This window comes from Siphateles boraxobius, unplaced genomic scaffold (assembly GCF_051911475.1).
Source record: "Siphateles boraxobius isolate OS27281-9 unplaced genomic scaffold, OSU_SipBor_1 141, whole genome shotgun sequence".
In the NCBI taxonomy this organism is placed as follows: Eukaryota; Metazoa; Chordata; class Actinopteri; order Cypriniformes; family Leuciscidae; genus Siphateles; species Siphateles boraxobius.
In genome coordinates this window covers 536,641-563,312 of record NW_027508746.1, presented here as the reverse complement: position 1 = coordinate 563,312, position 26,672 = coordinate 536,641, and the positions used below count along the sequence as shown (strand labels likewise).

At 44.3% G+C, this 26,672-nt stretch overlaps 1 protein-coding gene across 1 annotated transcript in view; it reads left to right on the top strand.

Moving 5' to 3' along the window:
- The window catches only part of cfap74 (cilia and flagella associated protein 74), a 99,460-nt gene that overhangs the window by 4,588 nt on the left and 68,200 nt on the right, over positions 1-26,672 (top strand). The window contains exons 3-14 of the mRNA XM_077230293.1: positions 1,286-1,364; positions 5,695-5,832; positions 7,815-7,913; positions 7,980-8,084; positions 9,387-9,560; positions 11,478-11,588; positions 12,027-12,129; positions 20,029-20,186; positions 20,274-20,451; positions 21,399-21,599; positions 22,253-22,411; positions 22,918-23,036. Coding sequence (XP_077086408.1) covers positions 1,286-1,364; positions 5,695-5,832; positions 7,815-7,913; positions 7,980-8,084; positions 9,387-9,560; positions 11,478-11,588; positions 12,027-12,129; positions 20,029-20,186; positions 20,274-20,451; positions 21,399-21,599; positions 22,253-22,411; positions 22,918-23,036 — 1,624 coding nt within the window. The remainder of the gene's footprint in view (positions 1-1,285; positions 1,365-5,694; positions 5,833-7,814; positions 7,914-7,979; positions 8,085-9,386; positions 9,561-11,477; positions 11,589-12,026; positions 12,130-20,028; positions 20,187-20,273; positions 20,452-21,398; positions 21,600-22,252; positions 22,412-22,917; positions 23,037-26,672) is intronic.

The window sequence follows — 26,672 nt, the reverse complement described above, 5'->3', positions numbered from 1 at the left end:
TAGCATTGACACACACAGAATGGGTAAAGACATGTAACGTACACACACACACACACACACACACACACACACACACACACACACACGTGGATATGGCAAACAGTGCCGATATCTCAACACCTGCACCTGAACATGAGCCTCATAGCATTGACACACACAGAGAAGGTAAAGATATGTAACACACACACACACACACACACACGTGGATATGGCAAACAGTGCGGATATCTCAACACCTGCAACTGAACATGAGCCTCATAGCATTGACACACACAGAGAAGGTAAAGACATGTAACACACACACACACACACACACACGTGGATATGGCGAACAGTGCCGATATCTCAACACCAGCAACTGAACATGAGCCTCATAGTATTGACACACACAGTGAAGGTAAAGACATGTAACACACACACACACACACACACACGTGGATATGGCGAACAGTGCCGATATCTCAACACCAGCAACTGAACATGAGCCTCATAGTATTGACACACACAGTGAAGGTAAAGACATGTAACACACACACACACACACACACACTCACACACACACACACACACACACACACACACACACACACACACACACACACACACACACACACACACACACACATACACACACGTGGATATGGTGAACACTGCCGATATCTCAACACCTGCAACTGAACATGAGCCTCATAGTATTGGCACACACACTGAAGGTAAAGGTATAATGTACACACGCATATGCACACACACACACACACACACACACACACACACACACACACACACACACACACACACACACACACACACACACACACACACACACACACACACACACACACACACACACACACACACACACACACACACACACACACACACACACACACACACACACACACACACACACACACACACACACACACTCACACACACTAAGACCACCACAAGTTATTATTAGCAGGGCCATAATTTGCAGGGATATTTTATATTCTTGATGCTGCTCTTCTCCACTCAATTACAGTTAGGATGACAACACGTTTATAAAGTTATATTTATATGCTCTTCCTCAGTGGTCTAACAGCGCTCATCAATGTCAAAATTATTGAGATAGCCAATCAAATCAAAGGAGGTGGAGCTTTCTGTTCACAGAAGATGAACGCTTTAGTTTTAATGGTGAAAGAGTAGCTAAATGTATAATATTTGTTCACGGCCCTGATTATTACTAGTTTTATCATAACTCAGATGTTTAAGTGTTTGATGCCTCATGTTATATTTCCTTTAGAAGAAGGCACTCTGGAGGACATCTTCAGGTTTGAGGAGGACTTCCCTGATTGGTCCACAGGGTTTGACAGCTCTGAGTGGTAGGTGTTCAAATGCATGTTCATTATTTATTTTGACTTCTTTTTTATCATGGAAGCTACAGCGGGGACTGTTGTTTTTCATAGATGTGGAGACATACATGAATGATTAAAAGAATGAATTGTTAAAAAAAATCTGATGCAGTCATTAACTTCTCTTTTTTTTTTACTTTAATATTAATAAGATTAATATTGATTCTTAAAAACATTTAATCACAAGTTAATGTTTTCACCCCAAAGATGACAATAATTGAATAATTGCAATATCAGGTAAAATACTAATGTTTCAAAGAAAAAATATTTAAGCGGAGTTTACAGTGCTGTGTGAAACTTTTCACTCTAAATGGCGGGGTTAAAAAGAGCCCCACAGGTAACCCAGAGCTGAGAACTCGTTACGGGTGGCTGCTAACCGGAAGCTCACGATGAGAGAGAGTTCAGGAATAAATCCACACAGGAAAAACGTAAGAACAGGCAAAAGCATCCACATAAACTAGACGACACCAGACAAAGAACGCAGGCAACACAGGGCTTAAACAAGGGTACATTTACACGACAGCGATATGCTTAAAACAGAGACGTTTTTCCTTTGAGTTTTCCGCATACAGAAGACACCATTGTCAAAACGATCCTCAATCACACGGATCCACGTAAATGGCTAAAAATGCTGTATTCTGATGCCAGGCCATTAGATCAAACACTATAGACTGAACATGTACGCATGAATACGCATGTGCATGACGCCATCGTCTTAAGAGATTCATGTTTTTGTTGTTTACACTTGCACTTAACTTTCACTTTGAAAGCTGTTTTCAGTTGAAAACCCGATTTTTTTAGTTGGAAACGGTGTCGTGTAAACAGCCCCTAAGAAGGAGAACTTATGAGATAATTAACTGAACAGGTGAATGTAATCAATAATCAGGAACAGGTGAATGTAATCAATAATCAGACACACTGGGAAACTGGGTCACAGACGGGCCGGTCTGAGTATACTGGGATTTTCACGCACAACCATTTCTAGGGTTTACCGAGAATGGTGTGGAAAGGGAAAAACAACCAGTATGCGGCAGTGCTGTGGGCGAAAATGCCTTGTTGATGCTAGAAGTCAGAGGAGAATGGGCCGACTGATTCAAGCTGATAGAAGAGCAACTTTGACTGAAATAACCACTCGCTACAACCGAGGTATGCAGTAAAGCATTTGTGAAGCCACAACACGCACAACCTTGGAGGCGGATGGGCTACAACAGCAGAAGACCCCACCGGGTACCACTCATCTCCACTACAAATAGGAAGAAGAGGCTACAATTTGCAAGAGCTCACCAAAATTGGACAGTTGAAGACTGGAAAAATGTTTCCTGGTCTGATGAGTCTCGATTTCTGTTGAGACATTCAGATGGTAGAGTCAGAATTTGGTGTAAACAGAATGAGAACATGGATCCATCATGCCTTGTTACCACTGTGCAGGCTGGTGGTGGTGGTGTAATGGTGTGGGGGATGTTTTCTTGGCACACTTTAGGCCCCTTAGTGCCAATTGGACATCGTTTAAATACCACGGCCTACCTGAGCATTGTTTCTGAAATTTTCCATCCCTTTATGGCCACCATGTACCCATCCTCTGATGGCTACTCCCAGCAGGATAATGCACCATGTCACAAAGCTCGAATCATTTCAAATAGGCTTTATGCACAGCTTCACTACTTCCTGAACTTCAGCCAGTCCTTTGTTTCCTGTCTGTCATTATTGGACAAACTGATTAGTCCAGGTGTGCCTGATTATTGTTACTGAGGCCAGGCACACCTGAATTAATCAGTTTGTCCAATAATGACAGACAGGAAACAAAGGGCTGGCTGAAGTTCAGGAAGTAGTGAAGCTGTGCATAAAGCCAATTGGTTTCTTGAACATGACAATGAGTTCACTGTACTAAAATGGCCCCCACAGTCACCAGATCTCCCCAATAGAGCATCTTTGGGATGTGGTGGAACGGGAGCTTCGTGCCCTGGATGTGCATCCCACAAATCTCCATCAACTGCAAGATGCTATCCTATCAATATGGGCCAACATTTCTAAAGAATGCTTTCAGCACCTTGTTGAATCAATGCCACGTAGAATTAAGGCAGTTCTGAAGGCGAAAGGGGGTCAAACACAGTATTTGTATGGTGTTCCTAATAATCCTTTATGGTGAGTGTATAGGGCCCTTGTCGCGAGTCCACGAGGGCACATTAAGAGGTATTTTTGGGACAGACTCGATCGAGCCTTGTCCCTCTCCATACTGAGCCGAATAAACTGAAAAATCATCTCATCAGTCCCTTTATTAGATCAAAATCACAAATATCATATACAAATATTATACTACTTAGCATCGATCGAGAACAGGATTTATTTTCTTTTCCCAAATCTTATCTCCATATGACCTACACAGCCTGCTTTTACAGTTCTATATTTTGATATTGTGTATGCCACCTGGGCATTAGACAATAAATACATGCTTATTTAAATGATGTATTGTACATAATAATACATAATGTTCAATTTGAACTAAGATTACAATTTTAACACATAAGTAAAATGTGCATGAGTTTTAGATTAAATTACAGGTATACTACATTTACATATGACTCAGTAAAGCCTTGAAATTCGGTTCTATTTATTTAATGAATCATAATGCGATCGTATTATTCAGTGCGCTATTATTAGTCTATGTTTGAGACCTCAACCACTGGTCGATGACCATAATGTGTGTATAAACTGTAGGTAATAACTTGTAAAATGTACACCTAGGTCATAAAAACCGTAATGATACTTACACATTACATATTTTCTTCTCAGCCATGTTAATAATTGTCCGTGAGCGAAATCTCCTCCCATCCATTGTCTGATTGGCCTTTCGCAAGGATTCCTGGGTAGTTAAAGTGTGTGAGCCTGCATCCATGCTTCAAGAGTACACAGGGGGCACTGCTGAGCACACACACTTCAGAGCGTTAACTTGATGAATGGAATGGCCTACAGACTCGTAGACTCAGCGAGCACGCGCAATTTAAGTCCACAAGACCGAAAGTCCACATGAAGTGCGCCATTTGGGACAGGGCCATAAAGAGGCGCCACCCGGGGGGCGGCTCCTCGCGCAGCAATTAGAGAATTGAGATTTCCTTCAATATGGCGGAGCTACATCGGTTTCCGGGTCATAGGACGGAGGACGGAGGAGTGAGGAAACGAGGAGGGATACTGAGAAGCACCCAGTCTGTCAGTAACGCTCTGTTTAGTTCCTTAGTTGGGGACATTAAATTTAACATTTAATTTAATATTCAACAATAATATTGATCTGCCTGCATTGACACTATTATACAAGAACTGAACTGAGGTGGACGATGACATCATGGTTTACTCCAGAGCGGCTATATAAATTAAATAAATCAATAACTTTATTAAAACAAAAATGAACCATCACTGAACTTACTTGAGCTGAACTGTGGCGCTATTTTCTTCTGGAAACAAACTTTGTTGTATTATTTTCCTGTTATCTCTGTAAAGCTGCTTTGAAACAATCTATTATAAAAAGTGCTATATAAATAAATGTGACTTGACTTCCTGGCTCTATGAAGCTCCTCCTTCTGAAAAGCACACTGTGCTCTGATTGGTCGGCTGGAGCAGTGTGTTGTGATTGGTCAAGCACTTCTGTTTCCTTGGTTAAAATCTGAAGTCTTTGATCGCTAGTTTGACGTGTTCACCGACGGCCGATTAATGAGCGTTGCGATCAGATTTGACCTCTGATGAAGTTCTGGCGGTGTCAGGAGATTTGACTCTCAGTCCTGCACTGATTCTCCTACGAACACCGTTTTTCAAGACAAGCCGTGACCAAAATGAACATTAGAAATTTCTTTGTACCATTTCAATCCCGCATGTAATGAAGCTCACATTACCGAACGTGTCGTTGATTGAGGATGTAAAACTCCAGACGGGTTTTCTTGCGTGCGTTAGTTATTACAGTCTGACATTAATGACAGCTGAGATCTTACAGTGTGACATGACTTACAGCGATGATCATGTTCGTACAGTCTGACAAGAAACAATCGTAAAGGACTACACCCCTTTTATGCAGTGTATGCTTTGGGCGGGAAGTATTTAAATGAAGAATATTGGGACTCAAACAGAAACAATACACACTAAAGAAAGATGAACGTGGAAAAAAGCATAATAATAGGACCCCTTTAATGCTAATTCCAATCAATTTAAAGCATCTTTGCTGAATAAAATAATTTCTTTTGTCTTTTTTAATAGATATACACTGCTGTTCAGATGTTTGTATATCCATTACTGGCTATTGTCTACCTTGTCTAAGGGAAATGAGTGATGGTGAAGATGACACAGGCGGGGAGAACCAATACACTGACAAGAAACGCATGTTCAAGCTTAAAACGTTTCTGGCCCAACTGGACACCTTTCACCAGCAGAAGAAACTGAATTTGCTACAAGCCAGGTCTGTATCCTCTTGTACTCTTATAACGTGGCCCTTCCCATCACAGTTTACAGATAAATCTGCCTCAACCTCTCAGGTTTTTACACTCTGTGAATATCTGCCTCCCACTGTGTTTTCTAATGTGCATCATGGTGTGAGCACATGCCATAGAAAAGCTGTTAGGTAGGTGGACTGAGCAGTTCAGAGCTGTAAACACAGGCCGAATGCCTTCTCCATTGAAAACACTGCATGAAAATGAACATGAATGAAATGTTGGGGTCACGTTTCACCCAAAACAAAAACAAACCAATCAGTAATTCTATTTTATATAAAGAATGAAATTCTTAATCATTCACCAAATTCTTATTACTGTAATGAAAAAGATCCCATTCTCATTACCTTAAAAACACAATACAATTGTAAGTGCCCAACATGGTAGTGTTTGCTGTACTTTGTTTGCTGTTTTTAGTGATGTATTACAGAAATGAGAAGGAGATTTTTTTTTTTTTTTCAAATTCAGGGATGCAAACAGCTCACAAATCAAAAATGCTGACTGCATGTGATTGGTGCAGATCCGATATGGTGTGCAAACATATTAATTACGTCTAATCTAAACAGTTTGCCAGTCATGTGACTGCCGACAGCAGCACTTGCACAGGGATTCATCATCTATGCTGCAGTGCTATAGGTTTCCATGGATATAAATATGTAGTACAACTTTGTAGTAGGCCTACATTTTTTTTACTGATACTGGTACTACTGATTCTCTGAGTAGTGCTATAAGGAAGAAAGCACAGTGCAAAAATGGACAGTATTTTGAAGTCAAGATCTATCTAAACATCTGAAAAATGAAAGTGAAAGTGAAAAGTGAAAGTGACGGCCAAGTATGGTAACCCATTCTTGGAATTTGACCTCTGCATTTAACCCATCCAAGTAAGTGCACACACATTAGGAGCAGAGTAGTGAGTAGTGAACACAGACACACTGCAAACGTGGATACACACACCTGGAGCAGCGGGCAGCCTTGAGTGGCGCCCGGGGAGCGATTGGGGGTTAGGTGCCTTGCTCAAGGACACCTCAGTCATATTCCTGCCGGTACTGGAATCGAACCAGCAACCTTTGGGTCACCAGTCCAACTCTGTTACCATTAGGCCATGACTGCCATAATGAAGATACATCAGCAACATTTTTAAGATACTAGGTTTAAAGGTAAATGTTTTTTTTACTCCACTGGGAAATACTTTTTTGTTTTTGTTTTAAGCACAGAATTCACTGAAAAGGAAAAATATTCACAAATGGGGTGAGAAAATTAGATTCTATGTATTGTTTTAAGGATGTTTAGATATTGTCCTTAAAAAACATAACAATAAAAAAACAAGAAATGCTTATTATATTATTTTTTTGTTCAAGTATGTGGATTTTTTCAACCCAGTTTCATGATAAGTTTTAAGAATTCATATGAGATTTTGAAATCATAAGTTGGGCTGTGCAAAAACGCATGAGCCAAATATCAAATTAAGCATAAAGTCGAACCCCTAACCTAATATCAATTATAAAAGACTATAACTGTGCATTTTCATTCAGTCCGGTATGATGCGACATGATTTTGCCCTCTTGTGAGTGTGTTGATTGGTTTAAATTGTGACCTAAATTCAATCCACACGACAGACGCACACCAGCGGCAACAGATTACATCACTCAGACAATCTAAATCTGATTCAGCATGTTCAATCTGAGCAAACAAGCTCCGTCAGACTCCGACAGGAGACACACTGATCCCACAAATGAAGTGTGTGTTGCTGTCTGTCGGCGCAGTGTGAGCTGGCGTCTGTAAGGGATCTTCACAGTTTAATCATTAACATTCTCTATAATGGGAAATGTATTATTTTCTTGTTACAAAATACAGCATTTTCATTGACTTGTTAAATGAAGATTTTTAGCTTCTGAATAACACACAAACGTTTTTGGAAATCTGAGTTTGTACAAAATGTATTTTCTTCAAGGGAGGAACTAAAAGCATTTGACCTTCATGTGAGTGAGCTGGAGAAAAACAGAGAGCAGATTGAGTCGGATATAGAAAGAGAGAAACAAGCTGAGAACAGGTAAAAAACTTTTTTTGAAAACGAAGTTCCCTGAAGAAGAGAAATAAGTGTCTTTATCGTGTGCAGCGTGGCGGTGCTCCGGCTTCGAGCTCAACACAAGCGTGTGTGTGCCGAGCTGCAGGTGGAGGAGGATCTGGGGGATCATTTAGCCATGATCCTCAAAGAGCATGAGTGAGTTTCATATCTACAATAATGTTACACTTAATACTTGTTGATTTTATTGTATTTATTCTCCCTGTCTTGATACTGTAACGTGCATTCTTGTCTTGATATTTGTTTTTATTGTGATATTTAACCGGCTTTAAACTTCTGGAAATATAGTGTTTTTTTTGCTCATCAATGAAAAAAGAAATGGAGGAAATTCACCTGTTTATTCTGTAATTTCTAAACTGTTTAAAAATTATCTTAAAGCGCCTTTTTATTATGCTATTTTAAATGGTCCTTGTTTTGGAGGTCTACAATAGGTTTACATGCATCCCTAGATCAAAAAACACTTATTTTCTCACAATATACAGTCTCTTTGTTCGAAGATTCGGTTCCACTAAACCCATACTTTCTGAGAGCTGCCCTGCTCTGATTGGTCAGATTGCCCAAAAATCAGATTGTGATTGGTGGGTCGACCGTTTATAGCGTGTGTCGGAAATGAAACGGTCATTAGCATAACTGAATTTCAGCTCTGGATGTTCTTCAGCACTGGATATATAGTGATACGAACAGTAACGTATCAGTTCCAGCGTGAGTCTCATCCTTATGAAGTGCATCAAAGTGGATTTGCTTTGGCAACAGAAAACAGCTTCTTCTCAACATGAACAACACGAACAAAACTCAGAGTTTGAGGGTCAAATTTGGTGTTGTTGGTGATCAGCCAATGAAGGCCACAGTCCACATTATGCAAATTTGAAACAACCCTACATATTTGTAACAGGAAGTGAGACTGGGATTGCTGCCGACTCGCTTCAGGCAGTTCAGAACCGATTATTTCTTTTAGGAGAAAATAACTCGTAGTGCACTTTGATCTTGAAAACTTTGCAGACCTTTTACATTCACAAACAGCTTTATTACACACTACATGAAAGGTCATAAAGGGGTGTTTAAAGGGTCACACTCTACACTAGTGAATCTCAAACTAAGGTTTACGATGTGGATCATTTAATTTTGCTCTCAAATAACATTTAAAAACATGTTTTGTTATGAAGGTACAGAATCGACTGATTGAATTGCGGGACAAACTTAATTTTTTTAAAAAAGTTTTTTTTTTGTTGCAGTTTTATCTTAGTTTCTGGTCTGGATGGATTGGGGAGGAAGTCTTGAGTTGTGTATCTTTACCGTAGTTCATCAAACTCTCTTATTTCATTCAATCAAGAAAAATCCAGTTTTGCACATTATGATTTAATCCACAAACCATGGTTGCCTAACAGAAAGCCTTTAATATGTTGTTGTTGGGGATGTAGAGTGTAATTGTCTTATTTTCAGGCTGGAGCTGTGTCAGGTGGAGGTGGAACTGGGTCACTTCTTGGCTCTGCGTCAGGATCTTGAGCTGGAGGAGAAGAACGTCCAATCTCAGGACGAGAAGAAACAAAAGCTCAGACTCCAGCGAGAGAAGAGCGTTATCAAACAACTTAGACACAAAGCACAACATGACAAAATGTAAGAGTTTAATGTGAAATGTGTCACACAATTGCACAATGCTTTTATCACATCCACTCCAGTTTGCAGTTTAATGCAAGACATGTAACCTGAGACATTTAAAGGTGGAGTAAGCGCTTTCTGAGAAATGCTGTTGAAAATCGAAATCAACATCCAAACATACAATTTTGTGAGTATTTGTTAGGGTGTGTTCACACTTGGCATGTTTGGTAGGATTGAAATGAACTCTGGTACGAGTGCTCTGTTAGTGTGGTTCATTTAATTAAGTGTGAACATTGCCATCTGAACCCTGGTGCCACCAAACAAGCAGACCGAACGCTGAAAATATGAGTCTCGATCTGATATATGAACGCAGCATTGACCAAAGACATGTAAAAGAACCAAAAACAGGACGTGATGTCACAAGATGCGACCCTAAAAAGGACAGAATGTTTTTTCCCATGATAGTCGTGTGTGTGGCGGAGGGATTCCTGTCGCTGTTTTTACTCCTTTACACATTTTATAAGCTCTTCACGAGTTTTCAGCTGGTCAAAATGCCATCATATGTAGACTATGCACATACAGCGTGGATGTTCGGTAAATTCTGTCTTGAAATATACAGAATAAAAGCCAACCAATCAGGTTGTGAACATATCCCTATGCCTTTTAGTTCGGTGTTAAAAATGCCAATGTGAACACTAAGCAGACCAAGAAGACTAAACGTTTCTTCTTCTTTTTTGCCCGGAGTAAATGAACCAAGCAAATTGAACTACAAGTGTGTACATACCCTTAGATGCAGAGGTGTCAATTCCAGGGGTCAGAAAGTAAAAGTCCTGCCATTATGTTTATTCCACCCATTAACTCAGCCAGCTGATTTCACTAATTAGTTCTGTCTCCTAGCTGAAAAACTGTGCTAATTAGCAAATCCAGGTGATTGGGACAAAATACTGAGGAGGAATTTTACTTTCTGAACCTGGATTTGACATCTCTGCTTAGATGTCTGTTCTGTGTGTGTGCTGAACAAAAACTGTTTTGCACATAGTCCTGGCTATGTAAATATTAGAAAAAAACTAATTGGATTGGTCCGATCGATAGAGCACCAAAACACTCTTGTAGCCAATCAGCAATAGGGGGCGTGTCCGATCGAGACGTTGGAGGAGAGAGAGTGACTGATGGCTGAGATATTATCAAAGAGCAATGAATATAATTGGATAAAGAAGGGATATGATTAGTGTTAGGAGCCACGTTAATATCGGAACAGCTTTCCAGCGCTGGAGAGACTTTAGAGAGCAGCAGTCTGAAGGTCTTGCTGTGTTTTTGCTCGATACATGAGTAACATTGGTATTTGCTATGTTGTAAAGAAGCAAGATATGCTTTTGTTGAATCACAGCTGATTCCTCCATATTTGCACTAGCTTTTTGCGGTTGGTTGTGTTGCGTAGTTTTTCTTCTATTGGGGGCGGAGCAATTAAAAGAGGGGGGTGTTTGTTTGGGTATCGATTTCAAATATTAACATTGTTTCTCAGTAATCGCATGCACCTTTGACAGTCTAAATCATATCACAATTAGACTTATTGCTGAATTATCACATGATGGATTGTAAAATGAAAAAATCACATAGATTTTCAAAGGAGGAAATGCAACACATTTGAACATATTTTAAATTTAGTTGAATCTAGAATCTATTTAGTATTTTCCTTGCCAAAAGAACAATTTAAGTAAAAATGGGCTTATCGACTCAAAATGATTTAAAAAACAAAGTAAAGAGTCTTTAACCTATAACTAGCAGAGAGAATGGCCTAGAAACCCTATAGTATAGCTGCAGACCCCGGCATCATGGCGGCGAGTTGTAAGTCGGCAAGCACCACTTGATAATGTTTGTTTAAATTTTTGTATAATCAACAGACAACAGTGTTATTTGTATAATCTCCTGTGACAGTGAACGTGACAAGGTTTTACAAGAGCAGGCAGAAGTGCTCAGGAAACAACAGGAACCTGCTCTTGCTAGCCGTCTCAAAGCAGCCGTCTACCTCAAACAGACTCTACAGAGGTGGGACACGTACATGCACATTTTGTATACAGAGGAAACTCGTGTAATTCAACTTAAAAGGTGAAACTAATTTATAGACTCATTACTGGCAAAGTGAGATAGTTCAAGCCTTTATTTGTTATAATTTTGATGGTTATGGCTTACAGCTATGAAAACCTCAAATTCAAAATTAGAATATTGTGAAAAGGTTTTCATAGCTGTAAGCCATAATAATCAAAATTATAACAAATAAAGGCTTGAAATATCTCACTTTGCCTGTAATGAGTCTATATAATATATTAGTTTCACCTCTTAAGTTGAATTACTGAAATAAACTAGCTTTTGCATGATATTCAAATTTTTCGAGTTTCACCTGTTGGATTATAAAGTGGTCAGTCTAATAAAGTGTATTTAAAAGTAGATAGTATAAAAGTTATTGTAAGTGCTCTTGTGTTGTAGGATGAAACAGAAAGAGGCTGAGGCTAAAGAGAGGAGGAAGGAGCTCATAAAGAAGAGGCAGACCGCAGTGATGACACTTAAAGACAGTTTCGCTGCCAGTCAGGTACAGCCAATCAGTCGTAAGGGTTATGAGATGAGTTGGGAGTTGTGACGTGTCTCTGAAACGAGTTACATCGGATGACGACGAATGGGGTTTCGCTTAGAACACCTATCGACTTCGAGTATTACAAAACGAGCCAATGGCAAAGAAATGCCATGGGTCTGCGGAATTTGCATAGCGTATCTCCGCCTTACCTCGTGGGTATAAAAGGAGGACGCCGGCAACATGCAGATATGTTTCTTCGCTGAGGGGCCAAGACTGAGCTCAGGCGATCCCCGCGGTACAGCGGAAAGTGGCAGGAAGACGTAACGTCTCCGTTCCCTACTCAGGGAACGAGGTTTACATACGTAACCGAGACGATCCCTTTCGTTGTCACTCCGAGTTACGTCGGATGACGACGAATGTTGTTACCAGTCTAATCAGGCCACCCTCTCGGCTGTCTTCCAGTGCCCTGCGTAAATCTGAGATCCTTGTCGTGAGATTGGCACGGACGAAGGACTCCTATCTAGCCCAGGAATACCAAGGTACAGAGGAGGGACCATGCACACGGGAGGCACTTAGCCGACGCGCAGGCAATAGACACTTACGCCAACGTCAGGAGTGCTGGAGGAACTCAGGGCTTTCGGAGAAGCTCACCTGAGGAAAATATCGCACGTATCCAGTCCGTGGAGTGGAATGGCGAGAAAGCGAAGAGGATACCTGAGCGGATCCAGTACTAGCTGGTTGAAGCGAGTACATGAGAGGACACTGGCTCCACTCGGAGATTGTAGAATCTGGCGAATGTGTTAGGTGTCGCCCAGCCTGCAGCTCTTCAGATGTCTGTTAGCGAGGCGCCATGCGCTAGAGCCCAAGAGGACGCCACACTCCGGGTGGAGTGGGCAGTCACACCAAGGGGGCACGGTCGACCTTGCTGCTGGTATGCCAAGGCAATGGCGTCCACTATCCAGTGAGACAACCTTTGCTTGGAGAGAGCCTTTCCCCTTCAGCTTCCCACCATAACAGACAAGAGCTGGTCTGAGGTCCTGAAACACTGCGTCCTGTCTACATAGGCGCGGAGGGTGCGTACTGGACAGAGCAGTGCAAGGCTGGGTCTGCCTCCTCCAGGGGCAGCGCTTGCAGGTTCACCACCTGGTCCCGGAAGGGAGTGGTAGGAACCTTGGGCACATATCCAGGCTGGGGTCTCAGGATCACGTGAGAGTAAGCCGGCCCGAATTGCAGGAACGCTTCGTCAACGGAGAATGCGTGCAGGTCCCCTACCCTCTTGATGGAGGCCAGTGCAACCAGGAGCGCTGTCTTCATAGACAGGAATTTAAGCTCGACTGATTGCAGGGGCTCAAATGGAGCACTCTTCAGGGCAGTTAGAACCACTGAGAGGTCCCAAGAGGGAACAAGAGGAGGGCGAGGCGGATTTAGTCTCCTCGCTCCTCTCAGGAACCTGATGACCAGGTGGTGCTTCCCCAACGACTTACCTTCGATGAGGTAATGGTGTGCGGCAATAGCGGCAACATAGACCTTCAGGGTGGAGGGAGACAGCCTTCGCTCCAGCCACTGTTGAAGGAAGGAAAGCACAACGCTGATCGAGTATCTCCGGGGGTCTTCTCGGTGAGAAGAGCACCAGCTGACGAAGAGGTTCCACTTCAACGCATAGACGTGTCTCGTGGACGCAGCCTGGCGTAAGTGATGGTAGCCACCACCGCCGGTGGTAGGGTACTCAATCCTGCCTCGTCCCATCGAGGAGCCATACGTGGAGGTTCCAGAGATCGGGACGAGGGTGCCATAGGGTGCCCCGTCCCTGAGGAAGAAGGTTCTTCCTCAGAGGGATCGGCCAGGGAGGTGCTGTCGCGAGGAGTACTAGTTCGGAGAACCAGGTCCGGGCGGGCCAGTACGGCGCGACCAGAATGACCTGCTCCTCGTCCTCCCTGACCTTGCGCAAGGTCTGCGCAAGAAGGCTCACTGGGGGAAACGCATACTTGCGGCCCTGCGGCCAGCTGTGCGCCAGAGCATCCGTGCCGAGCGTGCCATCGGTGAGGGAATAAAACTGGCCGCAATGGGTCGAGTCGTGGGAGGCAAACAGATCTATCTGTGCATCCCCGAACTGGTCCCAAATCAGCTGGACCGACTGGGGATGGAGTCGCCATTCTCCAGGGAGTGGCTGAAGCCGTGAGAGCTCGTCGGCTGCACAGTTCAGGGCTCCGGGGATATAAATGGCATGAAGCGACCTCAGATGCTTCTGACTCCATATGAGGAGGTGGCGAGCGAGTTGCGACATACGGCGGGAGCGTAGACCACCTTGATGGTTGATGTACGCTACAGTGGCGGTATTGTCTGAGCGGACTAGTACGTGTTGGTTCTTGAGTACGGCCCGGAAGCGGCGCAAAGCAAGACATACGGCCAGCAACTCGAGGCAATTGACATGCCTGAGGCGACGGGGTCCTGTCCAGGAGCCCGCGGCAGCACGTCCATTGCACATGGCACCCCAGCCCGTGGAGGAGGCATCTGTCGTTACAACAACATGCCGCGAGGCTCGTTCCAGGGGCACTCCGGCCCGTAGAAAACTGAGGTTCGACCACGGGGTGAAGGTCTGACGGCAGGTCGGAGTAACTGTTACTCGGAGGGTGCCGTGTTGCCATGCCCACTTCGGGACTCGGTTGCGAAGCCAAAGCTGAAGCGGTCTCATATGAAGCAATCCGAGCGGCGTTGCCGCGCCTGCAGAAGCTATATGCCCCAGGAGCCTCTGAAAAGTTTCAGTGGAACAGCACTCTTGCCCTCGAACTGTCTTAGGCAAGTCAGCAGTGACTGCGCGCGCTCGCTCGTAAGCTGCGCGGACATGGCGACCGAGTCGATATCCACACCGAGAAAAGAGATCCTCTGCACGGGGCAAAGTTTGATATTCTCCCAGTTGCCCCGAAGGCCCAGACGAGCTAGGCGCCGAAGCACTAGGTCCCTGTGTTCGCAAACCTGATCTCGAGAGTGAGCTATGATCAGCCAGTCGTCGATATAACTCAGGATGCGAACCCCGTGTTCCCAAAGGGGAACAAGGGCAGCCTCGACGACCTTCGTGAAGATGCGAGGAGACAGGGCTAGCCCGAAAGGGAGAACCGCGTACTGGATGCCTGCCCCTCTAAAGCAAACCGAAGGAACGGTCTGTCTCAAGGAAGAATGGAGACATGAAAGTAGGCGTCCTTCAGGTCGATCGCTGCAAACCAATCCTTGGGCCGTATGCATTCGAAAACGCGTTTGGCGGTGAGCATCTTGAACGGCATTCTGTGAAGGGTTAACCCACCGGTTTTCTTGGGGACAATGAAGTAGGGGCTGTAGAAGCCGGACCTCATCTCGGCTGGAGGGACAGTCTCGATTGCACCCTTCGCCAGCAGGGTGGCAATCTCTGCTCTCATGATGGGGGCATAGCCACCGACCAAAGTGGAGCGGACTCCCCAAGCGGGGAGGAGACCGTGCGAACTGAATCGCATAGCCGAGCCTGATGGTCCTCGCGACCCAGCGGGACAGAGGGGGAAGCTCTAACCAGGCTCCCTGGAACTTAACCAGCGGGATCATGCGAACCACAGGCGTCCCACCGGAGGGGCAGCGAAGCGGAGTAACTGGCCCAGACGTGGACGGCATAGCGGCCCGATGTGGGGGCACAGTTAGCAACCGCGCCCTGGCAGAGGGGGCCAGGGGAGGACCAGGCTGGTCGTCCCGCGGGGGCCTGCTCTGCCAGGGGTCTGGCGACAGAGGGGGACAGGGGCGAAGCGGTCCGTGGACGGCACGCCGTGTCAACCACCTCTGGGACAGAGGGGGACGAGGAGAGCACGGCATGTGGGCGGCGCTCTGTGATGTCCGAGAACTCTCTGTGCTCAAAGACGGGAGAGTCAGTTCTTTGGAGAATAAGGATTCTTCCCCGGCCCTCCCCCGGGGAAAGGAGTGGTCCTGCTACCAACTCCTGGAAAGAACTGAGTCCCATCTCTGAGGAGCCCATCTCAAGAGCGCTGCTTAACCCGGCGTGTAACGGGGGGCAGGGCTGGAGAGGACTGTGGCGTCCGACGCGGCCTCCAGAGCCGACCCGGGTGAACGGGCGGGGTGGGCGCCGCGGGGGGGCGCCCTCGGCGGTGGGCAGACCGAGGGATCTGAGCGGACAGCGGGGCCGTCCGGACAGAATCAACGTCAGTCTGCTCCATCCCCGAGGAGCCCGTCTCAAGAGCGCCGCTTAACCCGGCGTGTAGCGGGGGGCGGGGCTGGAGAGGGCTGTGGCGTCCGCCCGCGGCCCCCAGAGCCGGCCCGTGAACGGGCGGGGTGGGAGCCGCGGGAGGGCGCCTTCGGCGGTGGGCAGACCGGGAGATCTGAGCGGACGGCGCGGCCGCCGGGACAGAATCAACGTCAGTCTGCTCATGGGCGGCTGAGAGCTGTTGGGCAAGCCCTCAACCGCACCGCCGAAGAGGCCGACCTGGGATATGGGAATGTCGGACAGACGGGTCCGCGCGACATCCAGCACATCAGACAGGTTCAGCCACAGAATGGTGAGCATCACCTGACCCAGGGAGCGTACGGCCACTTTCGTCGCTCAGAGAGCAAGGTCAGTGGCGGTGCGCAGCTCAGTGAAGAGCCTTGGGTTAGTCCCGCCCTTGTGCAGGTCCATGAGCATCTGTGTCAGGAGGACCAGCAGAATGACCATAGCATGCAGTGAGGCGGCTGCCAGTCCCGTGGCGCTATAGGATCTCGCCACAAGCGTAGACGAAAAAACTACAGGCCACGGGTGGGTGCTTAGGATCGCGCCGAGAAGAAGCACTCTGAGGACACATAGCATCGCAACAGAGCGTTCAGCCGGGGGGACCCCAGTGTACCCATGGGCAGCGGCCCCATCGAAGGGAGGAAAGGTGGATGAGATCAGCGAGCGGTCCCGAGAAGACGAGGGGGTCTTCTAGGACTTCGAGATCTCATCATGCACGTCCGGGAAGAGAGGTATTGGGGTTTGCCGTGGATGAGGGTCGGCGGCCTTACTCAAAAACCATCGTCCCAGGAAAGCATGGCCGTCATCTCCGGATCAGACTCAGGCACAGCCGTATGCACACCAGAAGGTGGCAGCTGTGACGAGCCCTCACTTCCAGAAGACTCAAACCCACCTAGTGATGCTACAACAGACATGGCATCTTCCTCTGTAGCTTCAACTGAACCACGCGGGCCACCAGAGGTTAGACTCGCGGGAATCAGCAGTTCACTAGCGGGCACCGTCATTGAAGAGGGGGGCTGGGGTCGCGGACACATAGTCGGCGCCTTGATCCAGACCGTAACCCTCAGGTCACCCTGGCCACCAGCCGAAGATCGGGGGATGGATGAGGGGACTCTCACTCTTGCGAGTTCACCGAGTCTCGACCTATATATGACGCGATGATCACGTTCCCAGCGAGTACATGAGTCACCCACGAGCGCTGTTCAAGCATGATCAAAGCCCAAACACACTAGACAGTGCTCGTGCCCATCAGAGTCCGATACCAGTCCGCTGCAACCAGAAATGCACGGGCGAGCCGTCTTTAAAAAGACGTGCCGCGTGCGAGCTCTTTTATGAGAGGAGAAAAAAACTCTGCGATGTTGAAGCACACAGGGAGACACACACACACACACTGGCAGATCACTGCACAGATCAGCAGGCACTGTGAGCTCGCTGCAGATCGCCGTCACACCAACACCGAGAAGAGAAAGAAGCTCGTCTCGTAGAGCGAAGTCAGAGATGACTGTGGAGTGAAGAAATACTCTTGGCTCCAAAGCGAAAACATATCTGCATGTTGCCGGCGTCCTCCTTTTATACCCACGAGGTAAGGCGGAGATACGCTATGCAAATTCCGCAGACCCATGGCATTTCTTTGCCATTGGCTCGTTTTGTAATACTCGAAGTCGATAGGTGTTCTAAGCGAAACCCCATTCGTCGTCATCCGACGTAACTCGGAGTGACAACGAAAGGGAACTAAAATTGTGCAGTATGAATAAATCGTAATATGTGTGTAATGCTTCATGAGGGCTAGTCAGGCTCAGCTCAAACAAACAAAATGTGGCCACGTCTTTGTAGGCTCACCACCCGTAAGGAGAAGCTTATGGCACCAATATGGGAGATTTTCCCTTACGCACCTGACTTAAGTTTAACCAAGTGACCCTGACACCTGCAAAATATTATCCTCAGGTGACTTCCCCTTAGTTGACCGCGTTAGTTTTATAGTTATAAGAATTACAGTTACCTGAGCGCATCTAACCCAACCTGAGTCTCACACTGAGTCGAACGACGCCTCATTCATTTTTGAACACTATCACTTGGGAATAAGCTCTCTAGTGTTCGACTAACCTGGTGCGCAACAATAACTAGACAATCCAGACAATGCCTTTGAATATGCTTTAATCACGGACGGAGGATCTCAGACAAATTTCAGAGAGAATCCCGCCAACAAAAAGAGGTCAACAGTTTTATAGAATAGGAGCATGGCAAAGGTGACATGATTCATTACATAATTTTCCTGCATGAGTGGTTCCTCATTTGTATAATCCAGCAAACCCTTATGTTACTAGGTAGATGCAATTTCTTGATTTACTTCACTTTGTTTCTCAAAGTCATCGGTTTATATATTTAAACATCTGTCAAGTTTCATTTCCCCTTTTGTTATATTCGGAGATGATTCACTGACTGACTGACTTTGACCAAAGTGTTGGAAACATTTAGGTTTCAAAATCATGTGAATGTTATTCCTTCAAGGAAAATAAATGTTAGTTTTGATTAATTTAAAAATCCATCACAGCAACTATAGAGACAGGAGCTTGGTTGCGGAAACAAAGTTTTGCAGTATTTTCTAAATGTCAATAAAAAAAACTATTGCAAAATGACGGAGTTTCTATTAACCGATGTTATCCGAGTAAAACGTATTTTTTTGCTCTTGCGATCTCATTCCAAAAATCATGGCAACGGATGTTAGCAAGTTTACGTGCATCTCAGCTACTGCACTGGCCATTATTAGGGACTTTAAGCAACAGCCTCTGGTGGAACAGCGTTCTGGCGTTCTATTGCGCATGCGCGACTTTAACTGCTACTTCACGCCGTTCTACTGTAACCGTCTACTACGGGAGAACAGCTGTTTTGCCGTAGTCGCTACTACATGAAAGATTAAGAAGGTTAATCTTATGTTTTATGGTATGTAACATTGTAATTGTTTATGTATATCATTAAATGCCCAAAGCAACCCTCTCCTGCTTTTTAAAATCACTTTCCTTATTTGTATTTTGTCAAATGATTAAATTATCCCCTACGCCGTACTCTTCACTGTTGTTTAGGGATTTTTGCTTTCTTTAACTACGGCATTTAACTGTTTACTTCCGGCTGCTGTTGCCATTCCATCAGCAGCTGTTGCTTAAAGTCGCTAATATTAATGGAAGGAGACGTAGGTGTGTTTTCCAAGCATTGAAGGCAAGGAAAGAGCCTTATACTGTGAGCGGCAGAAATGAGTGTTTCTCCCTCCTTCTGCTTCAAGATCTTGAGAAATTGTGGCATTTCGTTGTTGTTTAAAATCCAGTAATCCCGTGATACCATCTTTTATGAGTTTAATAAAGAACTCTGTCTCATCTTCTGTCCGAACATATCGCGTGTTCTTTAAAGAAGGATCGACTTTAATGTACACCAGTTTTGCAAAATATTTCTTTTCGAATTGCCTGAAAAACCACTTCATGCAAGCGTAAAAACTTTTTTGCGATACATGGGAGTTTCTTGTGAAATTGGGCGTATTTTCATTTCACAATTTCAATTTGCGCAATTTGAAGGGTAATGGAAATGCGGCTAACGGTGTGTGTCACCGTAGCAGCACTGGAGCAGTATTGCTGGGTGAGTGTTTGCGTCTGCATAAGCATTGATAGATCATCTCTCCATGTACTTAGGGAACTATGTGTGCTAGAAAACTACAACAGAAAGCCTATGAACAGAAACAGAGAGAGCAAGAGCAAAACCTGAAAGAGTCACTGGAGGCCAAAGGATTGAACAGCATTGAACACATCCACCGACTGAGAGTGCAGGAGCGCTTCAGGAAGAAACATGCGTGAGAATTTCCCATAAACATTTGATGCGAATCTTTAAAAGGTTTGAGGACAGCTGATTTATATATCTTCTGTCTTGTTCATTGAAGGGAATTTGAAGATACACGGAGAATGGGGCGAATGGAGATTGTGGCTAAATTGCTCTCGGAAAGGAGCGTGAAGGAGAAGCGTAGAAAATCTCCTGTACCGACTCTGAGCCACGAGAAAAAACGTGATGAGAGACTTCTGCAGAACATACGGCCTCTATCTGCACATACAAGGAGAGAGGTACAAGTGATTGCTCAGCGTGACACTCACTATATACTGTATGTTTATCAGTAAAAAAATGAATGAAACGATTGTATGTTCTGCGCTCCACAAAGAGAAAGTAAAGTAAGCTTATGAATGATGCAAGTTTGTCTGCAGAAGTAGAGGGCATGCCATGATAAACCAACATGTTTCTGCAATATATTAAAAGGATCTTATCATGAGGTATCACTATATTTTAATTCAATTCAATTTACATTTATTTGTACAGTGCTTTTCACAATATAGATAGTTTCAAAGCATGTTTCAAAGATTGTTTCAGTGATACAATGTGATTTGGCCCTAATGAACAAGCAATCTAGAATGAAATCAATACATTTCCTTTAATCTCTTTGATCAGACACAGGGAACTGTGTGGTGAGGTGTTGGAGATAAAACCTTGAAACTTGAACCAGACTCGTCTGAGGCCACAAAATAAATATCATGTAACAATAATAATGCATTATTGGGGTGGTAAATACAGCTTGTGATTATAATGATTGCAATAAAAGGATATTGTTATCGAGCTAGTTTCCTCAGGATAAGCTTCTCTAGATAGAAAAAGGAAAATAAAGGTAGAAGGACTAGCGGCTGTTTGTATTAAAGGGGCGGTTCAGGATTTTGGACATCGGACCTCATTTCCAAGTTAGCCTGGGTGTTATTTATCAGTGGAGACAGTTTTCAAAAACTTTCATCCAGTCCTTCCAGTTTCATAGTTCGCCGGTGCTAGGCTAGCGTGAGTCAACGGTATCTGCTAGCCTGCCATTAAAAACAGTTTTAACCCACTCCACAGTACACAAAAAGCAAATAAATGATAACGTCAGACTATCGATGTATATGTCTGTTGAGAGAATAATGTTATCAAAGAAATCAAAGATGTTGATGGAAGCAACACTAGGAACCACTTTTTCCACTTGTGTTTAATATAGGAAAAGCATGTAATGCCAAGTCCCAGAGCATCTCGCGTCAGGTCGTTCAGTGACAGCAACAGTGATGTCAGTTCCTCTTCAGACTCTGCAGAGCTGAAGTCGGGAGAGTGTGTAGAAATGGAGGATGAAGATAAAAGAGAGATGAGCCTGGCCCAGCCTGAGTTCACCGGCCTTTGGGAACACAAACACAAAGATGATATGGTAACAATTTCAATAAAATACATATGCATGTGACACTTCACACAGAGCACGTTTTTTCATTCCTTTATGCTGCTTTCCATTGCTTTTCTATGCTAGATCGACGTGTTTGACCATCATGCTTGAGTCTTTTGCATGACTAAAAACGGCCCAATAAAGTCAAAAAATGAAAAACTTTTACAAAACACATTTACATTTTTGCAATCCACTGACCTGCATCTCGTGTTTTTAACAACTTCTTTGTGTTCATTTTCTTTGTAACTTATTTACTTATTGGATATTTAAGACTAATGTTTGTTGTTTTTTAGTGCAGGAATATCATCTATCCCAATATTCAGAGATTTGATTTAATCCAAAGTGTAAGCTGTTTCGTTGACCAGTACTGTGTTTCCCGAAAGCATCGCAAGCCTAAGTAGATTATTGAGACCATTGGCACCAATAGTCTCAATGGTTTTGGGAAACACAGTCTATATCATCACACAATGGACATACTCTATTATGGCTATGATTATATTCAACTGTCCCCTAGTATTACTACCTTATTTTTTAATTTACTCTTTCCTCAATGCTGCTTTTATAACACTACAATAGAATAAATGTCATTCTTTCATTTACAGCCACAAAATCATTGTTTTTTGCCATATCTGTCCCCTTAGGCCACATCAGATGAAAACATTCATCTTAAAACATCTTACACCACCATGAAGACTGACATGAACAAGGGTTTGCTTTCAAAGGAGGCAAAAAAGACTTTAAAGGGTAGAGAATCAAAAGGACCACCATTCATCAGCAAACCAGAGATTATTCTGTTTAAGGTACCGAATGCAGACTTTTTCATCATAATAGCCATGTTCAAAACTTAGTGAGCTGCCTACCTAGACATCATTGTTGGGAATTAAAGGTCCAATGAACAGAATGTGGCAAATTATAGAAACTGAAGTCGTATGCCTGATAAAATAATTATTTGCATATTCTTCACTAATAATACAATACCATAATGCATTGCAATTAGGGCAACAAAGAATTTCTATTCAAGGTAGATGATAATGCTGAGGGAAATATTTATCATATTGTATATAAATATGCAGTTTGCTTTTGCTGTCAATTCAAATTATATGGGAAAAAATATGATATGGGAGGAAAATATATTTCTAAACTTTTGCGTTTGAGCTCACTTAACTTAGACACAGCCATCATCTGAGACCTCAAAAACGTGCCTCTAAAGTACAGAACTTAATACATTAATTTTACATCTATATATATTTAAATGAGAAGAACTGTAAAAATGAATAAATTGCATGTTTCTGAACTGTATTTGCAGGATTGCGATGTTGGGAAGGTCTATAAGAAGAAAGTCACTCTCACGAATGTCACATACATGACTAATTACTGTAAGCTGTTGGGAGTGTCACAGAATCTTAAAGATCATGTGTCAGTCAGGTAGGCTGCTCTTTTAGCACATCACATAAGCATCTTACATTTGAGGGTTTACTCATCAGTCTCATTTTGATAGAAGGGATGTTTTTTTAAAGCCAGAGCAGTTTGGCATGTTGTACTGGCATTAACTCTCTTTGTTTGTCTTGAAAAGAAAATTCTGTCCTCATTTTTTTTTTCAATTAATCATGAAGTTTATTTAGTTAAGTCAACTGATCACTTTTTACGTGGAACAGAAAAAATTTCTCTCTTTTTTTTTTCAATCGGATATAATGTTTTTTGGACTTCAAAATAATTTATTTTGTGTTCCACAGAAAAAAGGAAATACCTACAGGTTTCGAATGATATGAGAGTGAGTAAATGATGACAGAATTTTAATTTTTGGCCAAATTATTTCCGAGTACAGGGCTGGACTGGGACTAAAAATCGGCCCGGGCATTTTGGCCCAGACTGGCCCACTACATATAATCATAAACACACCCGATCTTTTCACGCCCCTGAATATGCTCCAACCCATAATCAGTGTGCAAATTGAACAAAGAAAAACTCAAAACTAGGGGTGTGCCATATCATACCGTCCACGATAATACCGGTATACATTTTTATATAAAAAAGTGTCATATCGCGATATCAATGATATAGCGACGCGATGATGTATGGCGCATTTACGTTCCCTAGCACGCACAACAACAACACCTGTCTGAGCGCGAGAGCAGTCTGTCAGCCTCCGATGACGATTTAGCAATTTCACAAACAGCTTGAGTGTTCAGCGGGGCTGCCGACGCGCGTCTTCTCTCGCGCGCGTTTAGGAGTCGGGACATGACTGAATGGTCTCTTGCACAATCGGGCCATCAGTGCATCGTAACTAAAGTTTATCATTTTCAAGTCTTCTTAACTCTTATCAGTTTAAACATTCAAGCGGTTTTAAACTATCCAGTAAGCTACTCGCGCACTCTCTGAGAGAGTTGCTCTGCGTGCATACATAGAGTAGGCTACAGCTCGCGAGAAACTAAAGTTATTTTTCGCGGATTATATCGCTTTAATGGGGGGAAAAACGCAAAATTGTGTAAAACTTCCGGTCTTGATAAGTATAGCTACTCATAAACACAGTCGGTTATGTATAAAACGCATGTGACAGTGTGACAGACAGTATAATGAAAACAGCAATGGATCCGTGCACTAGCTGTAAAAGTGACAGCAGCCATAGGCTATGTGTCTATCATTAATGTTATCGTCAAAACAACAAAAGATAGCTTTAATTGTAATGAATGAGAATTATTAGCCTATGTGTTTAATTTAATCAGGAAACAGAACTAAAAGACTGTGTTATTTTACATTTGATTACTTTATTATGTTTCTGTAGTATTTCTGAATACTGGTTTTAGACCTGCACACATTTAACATTTAATTCAAAGATTGAAATCAAGCTTCCTTGTGTTGTGTAAACTCTTAACAACAAAATTACCACATTGTAAAAACGCAATGAGTGAGCAAACATTTAGGCGAGATAAACATAATAAGAAAATTTTCAACAACAACAAAAAAAAATGTCTATATCATCATAAATATCATTATCGCAAATATTCTTGAAATATCGTGATAGAATTTTGAGGCTATATCGCCCACCCCTACTCAAAACTCTTTTAGCTGTGATATAGTGGCTGTCTGCATTACACTACTACATAATCATAGTTCTAATATTAATTCCATGACAGTAATAGCCATATATTGTAAAACAAATGCACTGAAAAATAAAAGCAACTTTCATAATTAGTTTTGTACTAATTTCTATGCTTGAAAGAGATAAGCACATGATCTTTTATTTTGGCGGAAAACATGGTTTACAAACGCGTCTCATTACAATTCTAGTAAAATGCGTAATCGTCAACTATGCCGATGTGTAAATAATGCGTAACTGGGTAATGGATTCCTCACTCATAGCCTAAGTGTTCTGAAAGTAGCCTATAGTTCTGCTTACCACAGTTCTCTACACTCACTCATTCTCTCCTGATCCTCCTCAATATCCTCATCAGACACTCGAAGGGCCCGTTTCTTTTTTTCACTCTATTTCTCTGCACATCCCTTGCTTTTCCCTTTCAGTCGATAACGTCAGATGTAGTCGACGTCGACTGAAATGGGATCACGCTAGGAAGCCTATCATCTTCGATTACTATTGAACGAGCCAATGGAATTTGGCGTGCGTGATTTGCATCACACACTCCGCCCCCGCGGCGCGGGTATAAATACGGAAGTGGATGCACGCACTAGTTGCCTTTCGCTTCAGAGCCGTTCGTCTTTGATGTCTCTGAAGAGTGCTGTTGTATTCAACGAGCGAGTGTGTCGGTGTTCTTACGGGAAGACCTCTCCAGTGTTGGTGTTCTACAGCGTGGTGCAGCGGTGATCGCGAGCTTCTCAGCTCTCAACTGCTGTTTTAACAGCATCAAATTTCTGTTGTTTGTTTGTGTGTTGACGGTTGGTTAGAGGGTGAGAAGTGAGTGCTTCACTGTTGGTTGAAAGACTATTCAGTGTTTGCCGCGGTCATTCCCTGTGTGCTCCGGCACTGGTGACGGTCCCATTTCCTTAAAGAGCAACACGGGTGTGAGTGCGTCTTTTTCAAGATGCCATTCCATACGTGCGTTTCTGGGTGCAGTCTGGCACTATCCCCCTCTGACGGTCACGAAAGTTGTGTCGCATGTTTGGGCTTACAGCATGCCGAGGCAGCTTTCGTGGATGAGTCATGTTCTCACTGCGGGAACATGACCATCTTGGTGTTGAGATCTAGACTCGCCCTCGTCAAAAGCGTTGGTGCAGTCCCCACCTCTGGGCCCCGCCCTTGTTCTTCCTCTGGGTTACCTTCCCAGAGAAAGACTGGGGTGCCGTCCAAGCTGGGTGATCTGAGGATCACAGTGAGGGGTAATCCGCCCGGCCAGGCCCGTGGGTCCCTCACTCCTCTTTCACACCGCAACCGGTGGAGCTCCCCATTGATCCCGCTGGTCCCTCTGTAATGGACAGGCCAGCCGTGTCATTTGGGGCCCCTCCAGGGGATACAATGTCAATCGCAGCATCGGAGGCGGAGCTGAACTCTGGAGATGACGACTCGGCTGCACTGCCTCCCTCCGGAAGACTAGTGTTGCCCAAGCCAGATCCAGAAATGTCAGCTATGCTGAAAAAGGCCGCCGAGGCGGTAGGGGTCGTGTGGAACCCTCCACCGTGTCCCGAGCCGTCTCGGTTGGATGATTGGTATATCGGGGCGGGCCGTACGGGTTCTCAGTCCGCCGCCCCGGTTCCTTTCTTTCCTGAAGTGCATGAGGAGCTTACGAGGGCATGGATGGCACCTTTCTCTGCCAGAAACCGCCTGAGTAGCTCCTCCCCCCTCACTACCCTTGATGGGGGAGCGGTGAAGGGTATCCCTCCGGTGGAGCGGGCCGTTGCGATGCAGTTATGCCCAACGGCGGCCGCTTCCTGGAGAGGTGATCCTCGTCACCCCTCTAAAGCCTGTAAGTTCTCGTCCGCTCTTACGGGCAAGGCTTACAAAGCTTGTGGGCAAGCCGCTTCCTCCTTGCATGCCATGGCGTTGCTCCGGGTCCACCAGGCCCAGGGACTCATGAACATGCACGAGGGTAGTTCGGACCGTGAGCTCAT